Source organism: Myxocyprinus asiaticus, chromosome 10 (assembly GCF_019703515.2).
Source record: "Myxocyprinus asiaticus isolate MX2 ecotype Aquarium Trade chromosome 10, UBuf_Myxa_2, whole genome shotgun sequence".
In the NCBI taxonomy this organism is placed as follows: domain Eukaryota; kingdom Metazoa; phylum Chordata; class Actinopteri; order Cypriniformes; family Catostomidae; genus Myxocyprinus; species Myxocyprinus asiaticus.
Window position 1 is genome coordinate 25300610 of NC_059353.1, and position 22833 is coordinate 25323442.

Genomic DNA, 22833 nt, shown 5'->3' on the forward strand with positions numbered 1-22833 from the left:
ACTCCACAATTACAATATTACACAATTAATTAACTGGTGAGTGAAATCTAAACATTTACCAGTCAGTTAACAAATGTATAAATTGTAGTCGCATTGCATGAAAATGTTCTCTCATTATAGTAAAGGGTTGCGCCAGTACTTTGGTTGCGCATAGAGTAAAAGATCGATCTTGGGATTTAAGAACCGATATTGAGATCGTTTAAATGAAGATCGCGATGCATCTGAAAATCTTTAAAAATATATATTTTTACCCACCCCTAGTTGCCTGGCAACCATAAACAACTAAACTTTGATTCGCTTTACGCCCCTTCTAACAAGTTATTTTTTTCATTAACTTGTGTATTTTTGCATTACTCAATGTTTCTTTTTTGATCTCATGTGTAAATGACTTAAACCAGTCCTGCCAACATATCTACCAGAGTATAAACGGTACAGAAAAATCTCTACCGTTTCACAGATTTCTACTCTTGCATGTTATATACTGTCATACTGCCAAGCTTTTATAAACATGCATCATACAGAGCATAATATTCAACTGAAATAAAAATTCACATAGTGAAATAAGCCTAGTGAGTGACACTGAGGTTTAACAATTGACGTTACGTACCAGATGTTTCTGCCAACACTCCCTGAGAGTGGGCCGAAGCTTTTTATGGACCACCACCTCCTGCATGTCCTCCAGCGTGGGATGCTGCCCCACCTCCTCCTCAAACGGCAGCATGTACTCATCAACTGGACCTTCAGAAACAAACAAACATGGGCTCAGATTAGGAAGTCCTAACATTGAGTTTGATTGTCAGTGTTCCCACAACTTTTTCAACTATACTACTGGTTAAAAATGAACCGAGAGGTTAAATAATGAAACAACAGAGAGCTAATTTGATGGGTTTAACTTGTAGGGCATGTTATGTGCACACGAGGGTGCTATTAACACATAAAACACTGTCTTCCTCTCAGTCTGAAAGAACACGAACAGTGCAAAGTAAACAAGCAAGTCGTGAGATTAAGAAACATTGATGACTTTTATTTTGAAATTCTCTGCAGTCCAATGGTTCCTATCGCGCACAGAGCGTGCAACAAGCATAGACCTGATCATTTAACATACAAATCACAATGACGTTTTTTTTTTTTTAAAACAAAAAACACTATATTATGTATAAAATGAGCTCTGAATAATCACAAAAAGACAAATAACTGAAAGTTACAACAAATAAAATAGCAGTGTATCTAAAATCGGCAAGAAGTAAAGCTAAGCAGTACACACTTATCTGCATAAGTTATTCATTAACACAAAGCACTGCTGGGAACTGGAGCACGGCTTCTTATAACATTATTATTAGACACATTTGTACACCTTGCTGACTTATGCGCACGCCTGACAGAAACGCAGGAAATAAGTTATGAAAAATATTGCTTTGTGGCTATTTGAGTCTTATTTTTTTGTAAAGGATAGCAGAAACAGCGCTTGTCAAATCATTAGGGCTTTTCACAAGAATAATCTACTGGGGAAGGAATTCAGACACTGTCGATATAACGATGTGAAAATATGAGCAATTAATCAGGAAAATAACCAAACCATCCTATCTGAGGTATATGTTTATTCTTTACAGTTGTTTACAAATATATATTTTGAGGTGTTGTGTTTATAGGCCCTATTTATTTATACATAATTATACACGGCCTGGCCAAAAAAAAAAGTCGCATTCTCTAATATTTCATTGGACTGCTTTTCATTCTATTTCATTTAGCTTTGATTACGGCACGCATTCGTTGTGGCATTGTTTTAACCTTATGCAACATCACAACATTTATTTCCATCCAGAGCTGAACCGCTCCGTTAAGTCTTCTCCAGCACATCCCAAAGACTGTCAATGGGGTTAAGATCAGGAATCTGTGGTGGCCAATTCATGTGTGAAAATGATTCCTCATGCTCCCTGATCCACTCTCCCACACTTTGAGCCCGATGAATCTTGGCATTGTCATCCTGGAATATGCCCGTGCTGAAAAAAATCCATTGATGGGATAACCTGGTCATTCAGTACTTTCAGGTAGTCAGCTGACGCATAACATTGCTGAGCCTAGACCTGACCAATTGAAGCAACCTCAGATCATAACACTGCCTCAAGAGGCTTGTACAGTGGGCACTATGCATGACGGGTGCATCACTTTATGCACTTCCCTTCTTACCCTGACACGCCCATCGCTTTGGAATAGGGTAAATCTGGACTCTTCAGACCACATGACCATTTTCCATTGTTCCACAGTCCAATCTTTATGCTCCCTAGCAAACTGAAGTCATTTTTCCAATTAGCCTCACTAACAAGTGGCTTTCTTGTGGCCACACAGCTGTTTAGTCCCAATCCTGTACGATGCTCTTACTTTCACTATTAAACATAGCCCTGAGTTCTACTGTCGATTTTTTTACTGTGACTTCAAGCGTTTTAGTGAGCTCTGATCACGATCATTCAAGATTTTTGTCCGACCACATTTCTTCCGCGAGGCTGACGGTTCACCACTATCCTTCCATGTTTTAATAATGCGTTGGACAGTTCTTAACCCAATTCCAATGATTTCAGCAATCTCCTTAGTTGTTTTCTTTGCTTGATGCTGGCCAATAATTTGCCCCTTCTGAAACACAGTAACTTCATGTTTGTTTAAGAAATGAGAAGCTACACACTGCATCAGTTAGGGTTAAAAGAATTGTTGCCAGCTGAAACATATTAATCACTGCTATAAAGATCAATTTTAATAAATTAATAAATGCTGGAAATTGGATTTAACATTGCTAATGATACATAATGCAAACCATATTGTAAAATGTTAACCAGTAATTGTCATACTTTCAGTTTCCATGACCTCATGTTAATTGAGACACTAGTTTATGTGTACTTCTAGAAAAAAGTTGAAAGGTGATCAAAATAAGTCAATAAAATGGTAACTTGTCACAGCACCTAAAATACACATATTCCCTTATGCATGCATGTACATTTTAAACTAACATCTTCATGTTGGAGAAAAAAGCTACTGGACACTTTATTTGTCATTTAAAGAGCTATACAGTATAGTGCTTATTTTTTAGTGCTTTCTATTAAAAAAATCTGTTCATCATGTTTGCAATGGTTTTATGGATGTTTTAAAGTCATGACAATTTTCACACCGGGTTGCCCATTTTCATGATTTCGACTAGGGCCCCACAAACCCACGGGCCGGCCCTGAGCATGAGTACAATGCGGTACCATATAAAAACAAACATCTGTAAGCCTCGACATCTAAGAGTATATGTTTACAGCCCCACATTTCACTTATGTTACATGGTAGATGGGAGGGGCGATGCGATGCCAGGCGGGGTCGTCATTGCCTTCAGTGCAGGTTCCCGGACTTGCCGTCATCTGGCTGCATACCATAATGACCTCTGCCCATGAAGATATGTTGATTTTTCTAACCCAAAATGATTAGGATTGCCCAGCAGCACAATATGTGGGTAGGCTATGTTTTTATTCTTTCATTGTTAAACTGATAAAAACCTACGCCTCGTAGGTTAATTTGACGTGCACACGATCCATTCAAAATTAGTTACAAATCAGTTAAAAGTGTTTCCACCACTTCATCTGCCCTAACACTCTTTTTTTTCTATTCTATCCCATCATGCACTGTGCTCAATGGGGTGGTCACACATGATAACCACTGTCACAACATTCCCTGAGGTCTGCTTCATTGTCCAAATCTGATCAATACAGTTCCATTAACGCAGACAACAATAATCAATAACAGTGAGCTTACTGCACTTACAGTGACATGCTGATTCAGGAACCGAGTGGCAATAAAACACATTGAAAATGTGCGAGTGTGTGTGGGAGGGGAGTGCTGCTAGTCGTATTCCAAAGAAATGCAGTCTAGTAAATTTGACCTCAATCCAGTCTAGGGATGGGAATCTTAGGGAATTTAATGACTCTGTTTCTGATTCCTTAGTGATTTTTTGTACTTTTTAAGAGGCACCAAATAATTTATCCAAACTATGTTATACCATAAACTAATATATATACATATGCCGATTAATTAAATCGCAATTAACCGCATATATAAATATTTCAAATAACAATAATTCAATATATAATGATTACATTGTTATAAATAGTTATATTTAAATAATTATAAAACATATTTATATTATAAAAATAATACATTACATTACAGTAACATAACATACAGTTGAAGTCAGAAGTTTACATACACTGTAGTCAAAAACATTTAAACTCAGTTTTTTATAATTCCTGGTATTTAATCGTAGAAAACATTCCCTTTCTTAAGTCAGTTAGGATCACTACTTTATTTTAAGAAGGTGAAATGTCAGAATAATAGTAGAGAGAATTATTTATTTCAGCTTTTATTTCTTTCATCACATTCCCAGTGGGTCAGACGTTTATATACACTTTGTTAGTATTTGGTAGCATTGCCTTTAAATTGTTTAACTTGGGTCAACATTTTGGGTAGCTTTCCACAAGCTTCTCACAATAAGTTGCTGGAATTTTGGCCCATTCCTCCAGACAGAACTGGTGTAACTGAGTCAGGTTTGTAGGCCTCCTTGCTCGCACACACTTTTTCAGTTCTGCCCACAAATTTTCAATCGGATTAAGGTCAGGGCTTTGTGATGGCCACTCCAATACCTTGACTTTGTTGTCCTTAAGCCATTTTGCCACAAATGTTTGCTTGGGGTCACTGTCCATTTGGAAGACCCATTTGTGACCCAGCTTTAACTTCTTTGCTGATGTCTTGGGATGTTGCTTCAATATATCCACATAATTTTCCTTCCTCATGATGCCATCTATTTTGTGAAGTGCACCAGTCCCGCCTGCAGCAAAGCACCCCACAGCGTGATGCTGCTACCCCCATGCTTCACGGTTGGGATGGTGTTCTTTGGCCTCACCCTTTCTCCTCTAAACATAACGATGGTCATTATGGCCAAACAGTTCAATTTTTGTTTCATTACACCAGAGGACATTTCTCCAAAAAGTAAGATCTTTGTCCCCATGTGCACTTGCAAAGTGTAGTCTGGCTTTTTATGGCAGTTTTGGAGCAGTGGCTTCATTTGTCTTGGTGACAAAAGCTTTCAGTACACAACAATACAAAACAGCAACAAGACTTTTAAAAAATAATAAAAAATGTAATAAAAAAGTATTTATAGAATACACAATAGACAATATATATATATATATATATATATATATATATATATATATATATATATATATATATATAAATACACAATAGACAATATATATATATATATATATATATATATATATATACACACACACACAACACACACACACACACACACACACATACATACATACACATTCACATACATAGTGCAAATCTAAATACAAATCAGTTATATATAGTGCAAGGGAATGTAATGGCAGAAGAGGCTGGATGTGTTGGATAATATAAAAAGACTAAGCTGTGTATTGCACATTAATTACTGCTCAATGGAGGAGTTTAACTGTTCATGAGATGGATAGCCTGGGGGAAAAAACTGTTCCTGTGCCTGATGGTTCTGGTGCTCTGAGCTCTGAAGCGTCAGCCAGAAGGCAACAGTTCAAAAATGTGGTGGGCAGGGTGAGTGGGGTCCAGAGAGATTTTTCCAGCCTTTTTCCTCATTCTGGAAGTGTATAATTCTTGAAGGGAGGGCAGGGGGCAACCAATAATCCTCTCAGCATTCCGAACTGTCCTTTGTAGTCTTCTGATATCCGATTTCGTAGCTGAACCAAACCAGACAGTTATAGAAGTGCAGAGGACAGACTCAATGACTGCTGAGTAGAACTGTATCAGCAGCACCTGTGGCAGGTTGAACTTCCTCAACTGGCGAAGGAAGTACAACCTCTACTGGGCCTTTTTCGCAATGGAGTCAATGTGGGTATCCCACTTCAGGTCCTGTGAGATGGTAGTGCCCAGGAACCTGAATGACTCCACTGCTGCCACAGTGCTGTTTAGAATGGTGAGGGGGGGACAGTGCTGGGGTGTTCCTCCTAAAGTACACAATCATCTCCACCGTTTTGAGCATGTTCAGCTCAAGGTTGTTTTGACTGCACCAGACAGGCAGCTGTTTAACCTCCCTTCTGTATGCAGACTCATCGTCATCTCGGATGAGAGTGATGACAGTGGTGTCATCTGCAAACTTCAGGAGCTTGACAGAGGGGTCCTTGGCGATGCAGTCGTTGGTGTAGAGGGAGAAGAGTAGTGGGGAGAGCACACATCCCTGGGGGGCACCAGTGCTGATTGTACATGTGCTGGAAGTGAATTTCCTCTGTCTCACAAGGTGCTGCCTGTCCATCAGAAAGCTGGTAATCCACTGACAGATAGACGTGGGAACAGAGAGTTGGTGTAATTTAGTCCGGAAAATGCCGAACTGAAGTCCACAAAAAGGATCCTTGTATATGTCCCTGGTCTGTCCAGATGTTGCAGGATATGATGCAATCCCATGTTGACTGCATCATCCACAGATCTGTTTGCTCAATAAGCAAATTGAAGGGGATCTAGAAGGGGTCCAGTGGTGTCCTTCAGGTGGGCCAACACCAGTCTCTCAAATTTTACTGTGGATACAGATCCTTGTCTACCTGTTTCCTCCAGCATCTTCACAAGGTCCTTTGCTGTTGTTTTGGGATTGATTTGCACTTTTCGCACCAAACTATGTTCACCTTTAGGAGACAGAATGCATCTCCTTCCTGAGCGGTATGATGGCTGTGTGGTCCCATGGTGTTTATACTTGCCTACTATTGTTTGTACAGATGAACTTGGTACCTTTAGGCATTTGGAAATTGCTCCCAAGGATGAACCAGACTTGTGGAGGTCCCATGATGTTAAGCAAAGAGGCATGGAGTTTGAAGGTAGGCCTTAAAGTACATCCACAGGTACACCTCCAATTCATCTCCAATCAAAAGCTAATTGGCTAACTGTCTAAAGGCTTGACATAATATTCTGGAATTGTCCAAGCTGCTTAAAGGCACAGTTAACTTAGTGTATGTAAACTTCTGACCCACTGAAATTGTGATATAGTCCATTAAATGTGAAACAATCTGTCTTGTAAACAATTGTGCACAAAGCAGATGTCCTAAACTACTGCAGCTCTCACCTGGTTGCCCACTAAAGCTAAGCAGGTTTGAGCCTGGCCAGTACCTGGATGGAAGACCTCCTGGGGAAAACTAAGGTTACTGCTGGAAGTGGTATTAGGGAGGCCAACAGGGGGTGCTCACCCTGCGGTCTGTGTGGGTCCTAATGCCCCAGTATAGTGACAGGGACACCAGCTATACATAAGTTACAACTTAGCCTAGTTGTGGCATAAATGGGCACTAAGTCACAATTTACGAACAACTAAATATTTGAGCATTGCACCATTAAACTTGGGTAGAACGTAACCCTACGTATAAACTAAATATTTACGGAAGCCTCTGAACAGGAGTAACGGATGGAATAAAGCAGACTGATTTAATGACATCAATGAGCTCATTTTTTGAGTGACAGGCTTCAATCCTTTAGACATATATGATGATACTGACATTTACACTCGTTTATATTTCCGAGAGAGTACCTTACGTAAAAAACGTACTTCTTAGCACTCTTCAGCATGAAACCAATCTAAAATTGTGCACTTTCTGGGGTGCGTAGCAAAAGTTTCAACACATACAAAATATATAGGACATTAAAATGAATAAATGTACATTTTTTACATTTGGCTCTAATTCATTTTAGATACAGTTCCGGATTCTAAATAATAGGCTATTATTTAAATAGGCCAAATATACTATTTATTAAATCTACTTTTATTACATATCATATTTCAGTGGGGATATAATTTATTACAGCTGACAGTTTTGTGAGAAAACAAGGTTTACACATCAACCGTAACAAGATTAAACTGAAATGCATGGCATTTTAACACTTCGCCATTCAAATTTGAAGGCTGCTTATTGGATCAATACAGGTAAGTGTCATATTATGCGACTACGCATTACTTTACGGAGAGTTTACGACCTACTAAGTCTTGCCTTAAAAACAGGTGGTGCAACCAAATTAAGCACTGACTTATTTACAAACTAACTAGTAGTTACTAAGCCCTTAGTGTGAACTTTACATCCCAACTTAAGTGAGATCTTACACATAGCTGGTGCAACCCTACCATGGAGTTTCGATTACTGCCCCCTGGAGAAAACAGGTGGTACTCCAAGCTTGAATTGCTCAGATGGAAGGAACAAATTCTATTTACAGTCCAGGGACATGATTAATTGCATTACTTTTTTTAATGCGTTATTTTTTATATAATTAATCGCACTAAATTAACACGTTAAATTGACAGCCCTACTATATACACAAGCAAAAAATACTAAGCAAAAACAATACCATTTTTGGTAACACATTTTAAAGTACCATTTAATCTAACAAAACAATGTTTCTATTATATATCTTTAATTTCACATTGACCACGTTTACCTGCACTTCAGAAAACGGTTTGTCATGTAAACGAGAATGCAATTTTCCTTGCGCCATTTAAGGGATTAAGAGAAAGCAGTTTAACACACACGGGTTTCTCCCGGAGAACGTGGTTTATGTGGTCATGTAAATGCGTAAGCTTTTTGAAGAGTGGGCACGTGCATGAACAGACCGGATAACAAACGTCATAGGATAGAGTCCAACAAGAAGTTAACACAGTGGAAAGAATTCAACATGTCTGTGAGTACAGAGGGGAAAGCACATACACTATAAACTATACCCATGTATACACACTAATATAAAATATCGAGTGTCCCTCACATTCGTGTATATGCGCTCATATATTGGGGATCCCGGAGTTTTACATAAGAGGGAAACCCTGTTATTGCTGCGCAATTCTGCTGCAGTTTGCGATAGAAAATTAATGAAACAAACACAGCAACAGCTCTGGAATATCTGGAAATAAAGCAAAGCAACGGAGAATAAAATAGCCAAGTCTTCCTCGGATGCCATGCTTGTTATTTACACAAGTGTCGTGGGGAAATTACCTTGCAGTGGATAAAGCTGTTTACTGACCGAGCCGCATTTATACAGGAGTAAAGAGTACGCTGCTTAAGCCAAGCATTCACTGCACGACTTTCAGTCAGCGTCCTACGATTCACAGTCTGGTTTTTCATTGTGCTGGTGCAAACACTTCAGGACTGTAGGGTATCAACTACACAACCATTCCTCCCTGACTGAGACCATGTGTACACCTGGTATTAAGATGAGTTTTGGATGATCCGATCACAAATGTACAGGCGAGACAAAACCGTTACACCTGGTCGTCTCGGTCGTTTAGACCACTTGTGTTTGGATTTCGAGAAGAGAGTCTTTGATTTCATGAGGACATACATCAATCATTACGTCTGTGTTTTAATGAATGATAATAAAGCGTAAAAAGTAAAAGATGAGAAAGAAAGCAATGAAAACCGGAGCACAGTTTCTCTTAATGATCCCAAAAATGACATTTAGAGCAGAATTCTGAGGTATTTTAGTGCAGTACCTGTAACTGACCTTCTAGTGTGCCTGCTGCTGCTATCTGTGTCCCTACTGTACATGTTCATGCATTCGCTTTTTTTAAATTTCCGATTGCATGATTATTCCCCTGAAATCAGCACCGAACCAGCGAAAAAACAGCCGTTTCAGCTGCCCTTAGCACCGTCCCAATTCAAACAGATCTCCAAAAATGCATCTTAAAATTAAGATAACAAAATTTATTCACAAAATCGCGCAGTTTATTGTTGATACATGTCAAAAAACATGAAAGAACGGCTCGTCCATTTTCGTGCTTTATTGGCACCATTAATAAAAAAAAAAAAAAAAAAAATAATAAAAACACCCGGATTGAGGTGAGTAACCGCGCCACCACGAGTACCTAGTTAATAGTGGGAATTGGGCATGCCAGATTGGGGAGAAAAGGCAATAAAATTAATTAAAAATGTAAAATAAAAAAATAAAACACCGGGTAGGGAGATGTGGGTGAGGTTTTATTTTATTTTATCATTGACTCATTTTACCCAATACCTTGCTCTCCTCTTTCAACAAACACAAAAGAACGGCCTGCGCCCATTTTGCTATTTGCCAAAGGGTTGAGAGATGTGAGTGAAGTTTAATTTTATTATATTCTCGTCGGGACATGACGACAAGACGTCTAGATGTTGCAGAGTCTGGGATGAGCCCCAGACCCCTTGGCTTGTCGCAGGAGTGCGCACACAACACAACCTTTCGTCATGAGATCCGAGTCTTCTCGTCGCAGACCAGTTTTCGACTCAAAACATTAAAGGAGATGAGCTTGAGTCGTGTAGTGTCCACTAGGCATTATACAGTGCATGTAAACGGGAACGCCACTTTCTTGCAATACGCCACTTTCTGGTGTCCATGTAAACATGGTCACTGTCATATGTAATTACCCTCATTAAGGCTCGCAACATAATACAGTAACAGATATCTCAAATCAGATATGAAATTAACAAAAGTAATAACTTGGAGTTAGGTGAATGAGTCCGATGTTATTCATTAATCCAGGCTGGATGTGTGAGTGTTAAAACACACTTATTCTCGCAGCACAGTGAACTCAGTTAATTTGCAGTGTAGTGCAGTGTGTGATGTGAAATGTTTCAGAAGAACAGCAGCTCATGTGTTCATACCATCAGATGCAGTGCAGCGAGATGCCAGTTCCCACAGCACCAGCCCCACTGCATACATGTCTATCCTGAGGAAAGCGTCCCGCTGGAAGTTGATGGCCCCCTCCAACACCTCCGGGGCCATGTAACGCCTGGTTCCCACCTGAAGCACACAAAATGATCACAACCCCTGATTAGAACAACAGTAAACATCTCTAAACAACAGCCACACACACTACCCCAGTGATTTTTTTGGGCATTTTGGCACAGCAACATTTTCATTGACGTATGTGAAAATTTGTTAATGATCCAAATACACTGGCTTTGAATGCTCAAATGCATCCATAATGAATTAGAATGCCATGTAGGTAGTAGGGACTAATACTGCAGGATCAAGTACTAATACTAATACTTCAGGATCAGGTTGATACTACAGTTAAATATAATGATAATTATTCCTTTTACTGCAGTCAAGCCAGCTGTGAGAAAAAAATACTGATGTGTACATATTACAAACAATATGGTAATCTCCAGAAAGAGTAGAAAAGTGTCACTTTCTGATTGTTTGTCCATGGAGTAGGGCGGTGAGTCTTGTAAGTTAGATGTAGACACGTTGTTAAAATGTTCTGCCTTTACAACATGCATTGTTTGTTACCGATAGTGTTTGAACAACTAGTCACAGATGAATTACATCATTAGGCTTCAAAGGACATAACTATAGACTACCGTTAGTGCCGATAGCCTAATAAGTGCATGTGCAAATGTCCTAAGCGTGGACATCATTGTTTTTGTACTTTTTGTAACATATTAATAAGTAGTTTTATTTCCATCAGCACTTACCTGCCCATGTGTGTCCCCAGCTGACTTCCCTGCCTCAAACCTCAGAGCCAGACCAAAGTCAGCTATACAGGCTGTCAGGTTTGCCTTCAGCAGCACGTTCTTGCTCTTAATATCCCTGTCAATTTAAGGGAATATCCGTGGCACAAAATTTAGGCCAGTGGTCACCAGAATCAATATATCCAAGTCCTGTGATGGTTCTGCTATTCTTACCTGTGTGCGATTGCTGTTTTTTGGCCGTCTCTGAGTCCTGGGATGTCGGCATGCAGGAAAGCCAGGCCTCGAGCCATGGTCTGAGCAATGAGACACAGCTCGTTCCACGTCACTACATTTGCCTTCAGGTAGTCCGTCAGGGAGCCCTGGACACAGACAGCATAGAAGTTCTGATCAATCACAGCTGTGCAGTGCACACTAAACAACTAAATCCCTTTAACCGATAACAATAGGAGAAAAACAGGCTGACAGACTGCTGATGAAGTATCTGCAGATCTCACTTTAAGTGCCACTATTTTTTGTTTTTGGTAATTTCAGTCAAAAAGTATTTTTAAGTGCTGTCAGTCAATTAAACCTTTTAATTGTGACTAATCGCATAATATTTCGTAGTTAATCTCGATTAATCACAGATTTAGAAAGTGCTGAAATTTGATTCTTCTTTTCTCGTCAAAATGCATTTATTTACTTTTTTAGGAAAGAAAACAAAACAATATGTAGCAATACAGTGTTTCCCATTAATTACCTAGACTGGGGTAGCCCGCCACAGTCTAATTTGTCCCGCCACAGTTTCACAATGAACCAAAAATATTTGTACACTTCTCATAATAACATAAAAGATCTCTAACGTTGTGTTTCGCACCGTTGCTTCGGCAAAGCATCTCTCAAACCCAGTCAGTCAGCGCCCCCTCCTCGCTCCCCCCAGCTGTACGCACGCATGCTCACACACACACACCAAGACACCAAGGCATTTTGGGGACACACCATCGTTTGAGGTAAGTAACGTTAACTAACATTACAGTATCCACTGCAGTTATCCACTGGTCCAAACACAATTTTATCATTATCAATGTATGACCGCAAACAGATAAAGTTACTGCAGAAGTTATCATTGATAATTAACGTTAATCTAACGTTAGCTAAGTGAGGTAACGTTATCGTTAGCTGTCAGTCTCCTCGCTTATGTCGGCTCACATATCCAACTGCTTGTCGTGAAAACCAATGTATAACATATGTAACCTTGTATCTAGCTTGTTAACGTTAGCTAATTATCTAATGTAAATGTTATTACCAGCGGCTCTGACAACGTAACTATTTTCAGCATCTGAGGAGCAAGTTCAACACAGGTAACCACTTTTGCTTCATTTATTTGATGGCTCATAGGGCTCGACATTAACACTTGTCCGCTTGTCTGGGACAAGTGGATTTTTGAAGGGGCAAGTGAAAGAGAATTTTACTTGCCTGATCGGACAATCAGACGGATTAAAACGTCAATAACGGAAAAATAACCGGCTCTATTTGTGATAGGGCCTGTCTCACTTATTAGAACACTCCCAGCTTTGTGGGTGTGACTTTTTTGCCATGTCATCACCATTTATGATTAAATTACTACTAGAGCACAAAGTTCTTCATAGATCTAGCCTCTTAATTTTGCTCTCAAAGTGCACCAGATTGATACATTTAACTTCAAAATGTACAAAATTTTCTTACAGGGGAGCATGCCTCCAGACCCCCTTAGAGGGTCTGAGGTCCACCCACCACAGTCTCACAAAATCCTGTGGGAAACACTGTAATATAATGCTTTATTAACATTTTCCAAACAAATCCTTCCACAGTATAAAGATAGAAATGCACTAAAATAGCAGCAATTCAAGTAACATTAAACATTTCCCAAAGTCTAAGTGGTAGTTTGACTAATTTAAAGAACTAGACTCCCCATAGGTTGCATTTTCATTGCAATGGGCATTAAATCTCTTAAACTCTCATCCTCCACAATATTAATCAGCCGGCAGACTGTGGCTATCCACTTTGCTACAACAATCGTTCATGATTCGCGTCAGGGCGTCAATGCTAGTGTCAAGTGCCACTTTGATCTCCACTTGAAAAGCAGTGCAGAAAACATCTCATTCTGCATTTTCGTGATAGTTAAGACTTGACCTGCTTCTGTGGTAATTAAATTGTGCCTTACAGAGGCTGCAAAGTACTTTCTTTCTGTAACAAGTCTTGCTTTGTACATTCAAATAGCGTTAAGAGGTCCTTTCCCCATCGTTGTTGTGGTGTGTGCGTCAGTGTAACTCCAGTGTAACTCCAACCTCGCAAAGGTTCCACCCTAGTCACGCAAGTGTTTTTGCTGGTTTATACAGAGGATACGGAATTCAATACAAAGTGCTCCTATTTGTTTTTAAAGCTGTTCATGGTCTGGCTCCAGAGTACACCTTGGATTTAATCAGTGTCTCCCAATCACAAAGATCTCTTCGTTCAACTGATCATCTGTTTCTCTCTGTCCACCGCTCTCGTCTGAAGCGTAAAGATGATCTCGCCTTTTCGGTTGCGGCACCGAGACTGTGGAATGACTTACCTCTGTACCTTAAATCATCCTGCACTCCTGACATGTTTAGAAGTGGTCTTAAGACTTATTTATTCTCTTTGACTTTTGATTAGGTATTTTTATAAATGGTTTTATATGTGTAATTTTCTGCTCATGATTTACTATGTAATTTATTTTTATCTTTGTAAAGCACTTTGGCCTACTTTGTAGAGTTGAAAGTACTTTATAAATAAAGTTTGAGTTGAGCAAAGCATGGCACAGAATTTTCTAAGAAACAGACTTTTTTTAAAGTCTGTACTTTATAAATCACTGATAGCTTTTAAAATGCATCTTTTAATAAATAAATAATAATTAAAAAAAAAAACGATTGCAAAAGAATGAAATGTGAACTACTGCTGACATCTTGGTGGCAGAGAGAATAATTTTTAAACTTTGACAAAGAAATGATGTTTCTCAACAGAAAATCCATAAACTCTCACACTTGGCTGGCAGTGAAACTTGGTGAGTGACCCAGTCATAAACGTGACCCTGACACGCTTCCTGATATATGCATTAGTGCATGTTAAAGCAAAGAACACAGGAAAAAAATAAATCAATGTTACAACGACAAAAAACAACAATTACCAAAACACCACCCCATTTAAAGTGTGTCACTGAAGCTAGCCAATAATTTACAACCAAGATAAAGCTCCAAACCTTTTCATGGTAAGCCGTGATGAGCCACAGCTCAATGTCCAAGTTGCTTCCTCTTTTCTCGGCTCCGATGAAGTGCAGAACATTCTCATGCCTCATGCCGGGGAGATTGTAGATGTCATATTCGTTCTGCCAAGACAGCTTGTCCTGAGAAAAACATAATGTAAATTGTTATTACAGCACACTGGCAGGATGGGAAATCCTCTAGAATATTGATACTCTGTAATGTAGGGCTGCTAACTGACCATTACAAACAATTAATACAACATTCCCTGTCAACTCAGATTCTGTAATCGAGACCTTTTACACACCGGATGCAGAAGGAGCACATCATTTTTCCAGCACCAATATTAACAGCATATACACCGGACGCATGCCCACTACAATATGTGTAGCGGTTTGGAATAGAGTCTATTTTTGCTGAACACATGCTAACTCAGCAAAAAACATATGCACTGTAAAAGGATTTATTAATATGATTGTTTGCATTATAGGCTTATGACTGAATCCAGACAATTTAAGCAGTTTATATTCTAAAATTTGAGGTTTAGCTTCTGTTTCATGTAATTTAATTATAATTTTCTCATCATTTACTCACCCTCATGCCATCTCAGATGTGCATGACTTTCTTCTGCTGAACACAAATTAAGATTATTAGAAGAATATCTCAGCTCAGTAGGTCTCTATATAATCCAAGTGAATGGTGACCAGAACTTTGAAGGTCCAATAAGCACATAAAAGGCAGCATAAAACTAATCCATAAGATTCCAGTAGTTAAATCCATGTCTTCAGAAGTGATATGAAAAGTGTTGGTGAGAAACAGATCAATATTTAAGTCCTTTTTTACTATCAATTCTCCTCCCTGCCCAGTAGGTGGTGATATGCACAAAGAATGGGAATCGCCAAAAAACAAAAGAAGAAGAAAGTGAATGTGGAGACTGATAGTAAAAAAGGATTGATAGAAAAAACAATTTATCTGTTTCTCACTCACACTTATCAGATAGCTTCTGAAGACACTGAAGTCATATGGATTACTTTTATGCTGCCTTTATGTGCTTTTTTGGACCTTCAAAGTTCTGGCCACCATTCACTTGTATTGTATGGACCTACTGAGCTGATATACTTTCCAAAAAATCTTTGTTTGTGTTCAGCAGAAGAAAGTAAGTCATACACATCTGGGATGGCATGAGGGTGAGTAAATGATGAGAATTTTTATTTTTGGGTGAACAATCCCTTTAACTGCTGTAGTGCATGTAAAAATGAGCATCCACTCAATTCTATGGGTTCACAGTCTGACATGGCTCAGCTCCACTGGTTAAACTGGTTAGATTAACTCAGCAGCTTTAGCTTGAGCAGATTCTCTAGCCTTGTTTCCATGTGGTACCTGAATGGGGAAGATCTTCACTGCCACATAGTCATTTAGCAGCTGAGCTTTCCACACACAGCCAAAGCGCCCCCTAGCTTTGATTTCCAACAACTGCAGTGGCTTCTGGACCAAGGTGGGAGATGGTGGCATGGGTCCAGGGTCCTGAAAGACAAAAATAATAAAGGTTATAAGCAAAACATTTTAGAGGGTTGAGCTGTAGGTGTAACAACCGCTACAGACTTTATCACAGTGGTGACCATCATCACCCATCCAAGTTTCATGGTGACAAAATAATACGCTGGCTGTGGTACGAACTGATTTTGAACACACTAGGCAGGGTCATTAGAGTGATGTTTTCAAACACCATAAAGGCATTCCAATAAGATATGTTTACAACAGATCAGTCTGAAGGACCGTTCAAAGTGAACATTTTAGAAGAACACTGTCCAGATTAGAAATCAGACTAATTCATGATTCTCTGCATGGGATATAAGCTTGAAAATGAAAACTGCTTGTATGTATTACTTAAATATACAGTATATGAATAACTAATATGTAAATTCTAAATCACAGACTTTACTTGTGAATCAGCAACATAGTGAAATGTTATCTCCCTTCTGTTGATCAGTGATGTGAATTGTGGTCCCCACTTTATAGGGGGTAAGGGCCAGTCATACTACAGTACATTTTGTGTTCACTTTTATTTATATACATGCAAACACAGGAGAATGGAGACATAATCACATGCAAAAGATTTTTGTCTTTCACACAAATTTGCAGCATACCCCAAGTTGAAGTGAAATTTGACCTGTTAATTGGTGTAGTAAGAAGTCATTTGACAAATGAAGGATCTAAACGCCACAAGTTGAATTCTTGCCCTAAAATCGAACATGGAGGATACTCTCATTTTGCCAGTTTCACAGTCACACCATCCTGTTTTATTTGACAAGTTCTACAGCAATGGTTCATCCCTGTGAGGGATAGACTGTTATTTCCTTCTTCATAATATAATAATTTCTTCATGTTCAAATAAATTACTAAAATTTGATAAACAGTAATCAGAAGAAACAATACAATCTTATTTTTTTTTTTACAAAGTTAAAGTTTTGTGTGAATTTGACTAAATACAGTGCTAAATAAGAGTTTTTAGCAATTTTATGTTTATGTTATTTACTATATTAAATTGTGTGATATATCGGCATTGTATCGGCCATAAAAAAAAAAAAAAAACATATCGGTTGACCACTACTATGAACTGTTGTTTGGCAAGAGCGACATAAAGATTCTTAAAAAATTTCAACTTATGTGTTCCATAGAAAAAAATAACAGCAAATGGGTTTGGAACAACATGAGGGTAAGTAAATAATGACATGATTTTTATTTTCAGATGAACAATTCCTATGAAAGAACACAGCTGAATGGCTAGTTAGAAACTGGAGAAGATGGTACATTTTCAATTTATTATCGCAACCACAAATAATAAAGCTGGCCTGAAGTAATCTAGTGTGACCACCAACTTTACACTTTTTTAAGGAATAAGGCATAAAAATGAGCACTTCCAAAAGGACCGCAACCACTGTTATAGGAGAGGAGAAGTGAACAGATCATATCATGCAATAAAAACCCAGCAGAAGAACTGCTTTAGGGCAGAACTGTTGTGCTTTGCACCAGGATTATAAATTGCTGGAATATAAACATGCAAACATTACAGTTGGGGCAGGAACCTCGTACAGTAGAAGAAATAACACATGCAAATACTACTAACTTTTCATTGCAATGTGTGCACTGAATGACTAAAGTCTTGTGTTAAGTGAGATAAAGGTGGACCATACCCCATGGCTGAGCTGCATAAAGCGTGGACAGAAGGGGCTTATGGGAGTTGCAGTTCAGAGCTTGTTAAACATAATCCACAGTTTCTGTAAGTGGACCGCAGATTTGATAAGCAGCTGACCCAGTTTGTGGGGGGCCGTCAAGTGTACTGGCATATGAGAGGTGGGTCTTTACAGTGCCGAGGTCTAAACTCCACAATGGCGGGGTGAAGACATATACCATGATAGAGTACTGAAATGTTGTTTTCAATCCACATGAAAAACACAGTAACCTTTACAAACATTATTTGTGTAAGCGGAGAGCAGTTCACCTAAATGTTGGTGTGTGTGCTCAAACCATGTCTACACCCAACATGACCTTTTCTGACCCTTTGTCAGCAAAACACAACAGACCATTTTAAGAATTTAAACAAAAACAAAGGAATTAGAATGGTCCAGACGTATTTCCGGGTCCTTTCAACAAAGTCTCTTTTTCAAGGTAAGTCAGACCATTCTGCAGCTGTTTTTGGAATGTTTTTGGGCAGTTTTGGCAGCTATTTTTCCATGTAAACAAGCGGCATTAAAGTGCAGCTCCATTCTACATGAATAAGGAAAGACCGAAATCTCTAAAACTGTTGGAAAAGATTATGATAAAAGAACATATTTCAAATAAGCAGTAAAATCTGACAACACAGTGCGGATTTACTCGAGCCGTCCGGCTTCCCTGGGCCTCGGCACTTGAGGGGAATAGTGGCCCGGCATTCTGGCCCATCGGCCGCGATGCACGCTCCAACTCGTGCCGGGGTTCCAGAGTGTGGGTCCGGCCACGCATCTAACTCACACCAGACCATCCCTGCTCCGTTCCTGGACCTGTAAAAATGCCAACAGGTAGAGACCGGTCTCCCGAGGAGAGGCGCGCTCGGTGTTTAAAGGCAGCAGTGATGAGGCTCTTCATTGGGATCACGCGAGCAACATGACAAGCGTGGTATAATAAATTGTGTATCTTTACCTCAGATTACACTATAAACACAATTATACCGTCTTGTATAGCTAATGCACATGCATGTTGTGTTGATTGACAGGCGATTTCTGTATCTAAAAGGTGATTGGCTATTTTACCTGTAAGGCGGGTTGACCGTAGGCTGCCACTGGGCATTCCAAACATCCAAGAAATTATATTTTGCATAAAGAACATTAAGCCTATTTTTTACTAAGCCCATATGCTAATTACTGCAATGCAAGCAAAACATTTTTTTGGAATTCATATTATTCCCAATGGTGATTCACAGTACTGCAATACAGTAATTTTTGACTGCAATGCAATGATTATTTTTTAAATCAACAAAAATTAAAGGCAGTTAAACAAATACTACCATGACACCATGTTTTTGTGCAGAAGACAAAAATTTCTTTTTCCATTTTAGTTATAAGACGTTTGGCGGGGGGGGGGCTTAACTGTCATGAAAATAATGTCACAATGCAATAAATCTTCATGGTCTTTTTTTGGGGGGATTTTTCCCCTTTTTCTCCCAATTTGGAATGCCCAATTCCCAATGCGCTCTAAGTCCTCGTGGTCGCATAGTGATTCGCCTCAGTCCGGGTGGTGGAGGACAAATCCCAGTTGCCTCCGCGTCTGAGACAGTCAACCCACGCATCTTATCACGTGGCTTGTTGAGCGCGTTGCCACGGAGACATAGCGCGTGTGGAGGCTTCACGCCATCCACCGCGGCAACCACGCTCAATTCACCACGCGCCCCACCGAGAACAAACCACATTATAGCGACCACGAGGAGGTTACCCCATGTGACTCTACCCTCCCTAGCAACCGGGCCAATTTGGTTGCTTACAAGACCTGGCTGGAGTCACTCAGCACGCCCTGGGATTCGAACTAGCGAACTCCAGGGGTGGTAGCCAGCGTATTTTACCACTGAGCTACCCAGGCCCAATCTTCATGGTCTTTAAGCAAAATATAATTTCTATCTTTTGATTCTGGGGTAACATATGTTCTGGGGGAACATGTTCTTGACAAATTTCGTGAGATTTGCCCAAAAATGCCCGACAAACCTACTTCCTTTCGTTACTCTTACGTGCTTATATAGGGAAAAACAGCTCCATTTGGCCTCCTCTAAAAAAATAAATGCTCAATAAATAGGCAGGATGAAGAAAGGCTTTCCACAGAGCACCTGCTGGATTGTGTTTTGGAGTTCAGGCAAAAGTAGGACAATGCAGAACAGCTATGTTCTTATACGTGGCCTACATTTCCACAAATTAAACATGGGGGAAGGCACCGATTGTTCTGAGCAGAGACTCCTTAGCATATGGATCTGGGTTGTTCACTAACTTCTTCCAAGTCCTCACAGAAACAAATGTCAGAGAAAAGCACATCACATGACTGTGGGTTTGATAAGATGAGGTTAAAAGACAGAACATCCATCATGCAGTGAAGGAAAACATGAAACGGTCAGGACGCAGGCAAGAAAGAGAATACTTTGGAGATGTCATTGCTTTGCTGTTACACAAAGCCTGAAAGCTGACATCTAATGAGGGAGGATGGAGGTACGAAAGGGGTCTGAGCTCCTGAGGGGGACGTAAAGAAAACAATCCACACCCTGACCTCACACACCAACACCCACATGGGTCAAGGTCATGTTTACCTTTCCATTTGCCCAAATGTCACTCATTAAGTAGACACAAGTCATAAACATGACAACAATAGGTCTTTAGGGTAGTATTTGCCCCTGGGGTTATAGTTGTGCAGAGGCACAAGACTGACATTTTTAAAGTATTCCTGTTTTGAAATAAAGAATAAGCAAGAGCTGTCTGTAGGTAATTTAAGAGGGCTATCTGTCTACCAGACGCCTGTTGCAGATATAGTATGTCGGTGCATGGGCTACTGGAGTTGTTTGTTGTTCAATGTCTTAAAATAAAGAGACCAGTGGAAAAAGTCCAACGGACGTTTGTTTTGCATGTGTATGCATGTGAGAAACCAGTAAGAAGTCTTCTTACATTAATTTATTGTCATACTGTAAAAGGTAAATATTGAAAGAGAAAGTTCACCCAAGTTCAGGAAGTGTTCATCCAAAGTAAATATACAGTGGAGCTCACATTGAAATTCATCAAGACATGTTATGGTGTAAAATTAATGCAATATTTTAATGAACAGTGAAACTTCACATTTGTGCAAATGCTTTTATTTAGTTTATTTTTTTCAAATTTAACATAGTATTTTTCATAAAATGTATTATCAGCATTAAACATTTTGGGGATTTTTGGTCTCTTGTGTATTATGTATCTACAATTATTCATTTGGCCAAAAATTTTATTTTTGGTTTTCAGCCAAAAAAAAAAAAAAGCTGAAATCTTGGCCGAAAATTTGAAAATAAACTGTTTCTTTAAAACCCGGTAACAGAAACACTCACATAGAGAAAAAGCATTGCTTATGTTGAACATTAAAGTACAGGGTAGGGTTGCACCAGCTGTGCATAAGGTCTTACGTAAGTTGGGACGTAACGTTCACACTAAGGGTTTAGTAACTAGTAGTTAGTTTGTAACTAAGTCAGTGCTTAATTTGGTTGCATCACCTGTTCTTAAGGCAAGACTTAACTAGTAGGTCGTAAGCTCTCCGTAAAGTAATGCGTAGTCGCATAATATGAAATATAGCTGTATTGATCCAATAAGCAGCCTTCAAATTTGTATACAGAAGTATTAAAAAGCCGTGACTTTTAGTTTGATCTTGTTACGGTTGATGTTTAAACCTTGTTTGCTCACGTAACTGTCAGCTATAATAAATTATATCCCCATTAAAATACGACACGTAATAAAAGTACATTTGATAACAGTATATTTGCAATGTGTAAATATAATGTATCTAAAATAAATAAGGGGTGATAAATAAATACTAATACAAGAGGCTGGAAAAATAGACATTTATTCATTTTAATATCCTATATATATTTTGAGTGCGTTTAAACTTGACCCCAGGCGACGCACCCTGAAAACTGCACCGTTAGATCGGTTTCATGCAGAAGAGCCGCTTAAAAGTATGTTTTTTTCCCTCTCTCTAGTAAATGTAAACGAGTGTAAATGTCAACATCATACTGTATGTCGAAAGGATTGGAGCTTGTCACGCAAGACATGAGCTCATTGATGTCATTAAATCAGTCAAATGCTTTTTTTATTCCATCCGTTACTCCTGGTCAGAGGCTTCTGTAAATATTTAGTTTATACGTAGGGTTATGTTCTACCTAAGTTTAATGGTGCAATGCTCAAATATTTAGTAGTGTGTAAATTAGTGCCCATTTACACCACAACTAGGCTAAGTTGTAACTTACGTATAGCTGGTGCAACCTGCCCCACATCCCAGAAAGTGAAGTGTTTGCTCTCTTGGTCATTAGCGCATTAATAAAGAGTGTTTTCCAGTGCTCTGATATGCGTGTTATTGTGTGTCTTAGCCGTTACTGTCAAGCTCCAATATGACATTAAAGAAGCATAAAAGCACCAAAGTAGTCCATATGACTCGTGTATTATGCTCAAAGTCTCTGGAAGCCATACAAAAGTTTTGTGAATCGCAAAGGATTCATTTAATATTATTAAATTAATAAGTAAATATATCGTCTGCATGCGCAGTGCGCTTACATGAATGGGTGCTGCTCTGTTGTTGACACACACTCATAGCAGCAGCATGCACACAAATAGCTAGTGAAGCTACTGTTTTTAGCGCAGCTCAAAGTTCTTCCTGGAATATCCTGCCAAAATAAAAGCCAGAATTGTTATTATTCTATAATATAAATGTATTATTATTTCAGTAGTATTATTATTAAATTACAATAATAATAATGCGATAATCCTATCACAACTAAAATGAACACAAAAGAGATCCACTAAAGAATCCAGTCCACATACAATGTGTGGAAAAACAATGTGCCAACAGAACTGGCT

At 39.0% G+C, this 22833-nt stretch overlaps 1 protein-coding gene across 2 annotated transcripts in view; it reads right to left on the reverse strand.

The window, feature by feature from the left end:
• The window catches only part of LOC127446906 (activin receptor type-2A-like), an 83019-nt gene that overhangs the window by 5828 nt on the left and 54358 nt on the right, over window positions 1-22833 (reverse strand). For both annotated transcript variants that reach the window (XM_051708226.1, XM_051708225.1), the window contains exons 5-10: window positions 16106-16249; window positions 14725-14868; window positions 11703-11848; window positions 11493-11607; window positions 10677-10815; window positions 608-738 (exon numbers count right to left, since the gene is read on the reverse strand). In XM_051708226.1, the coding sequence (XP_051564186.1) occupies window positions 608-738; window positions 10677-10815; window positions 11493-11607; window positions 11703-11848; window positions 14725-14868; window positions 16106-16249 (819 nt within the window). The remainder of the gene's footprint in view (window positions 1-607; window positions 739-10676; window positions 10816-11492; window positions 11608-11702; window positions 11849-14724; window positions 14869-16105; window positions 16250-22833) is intronic.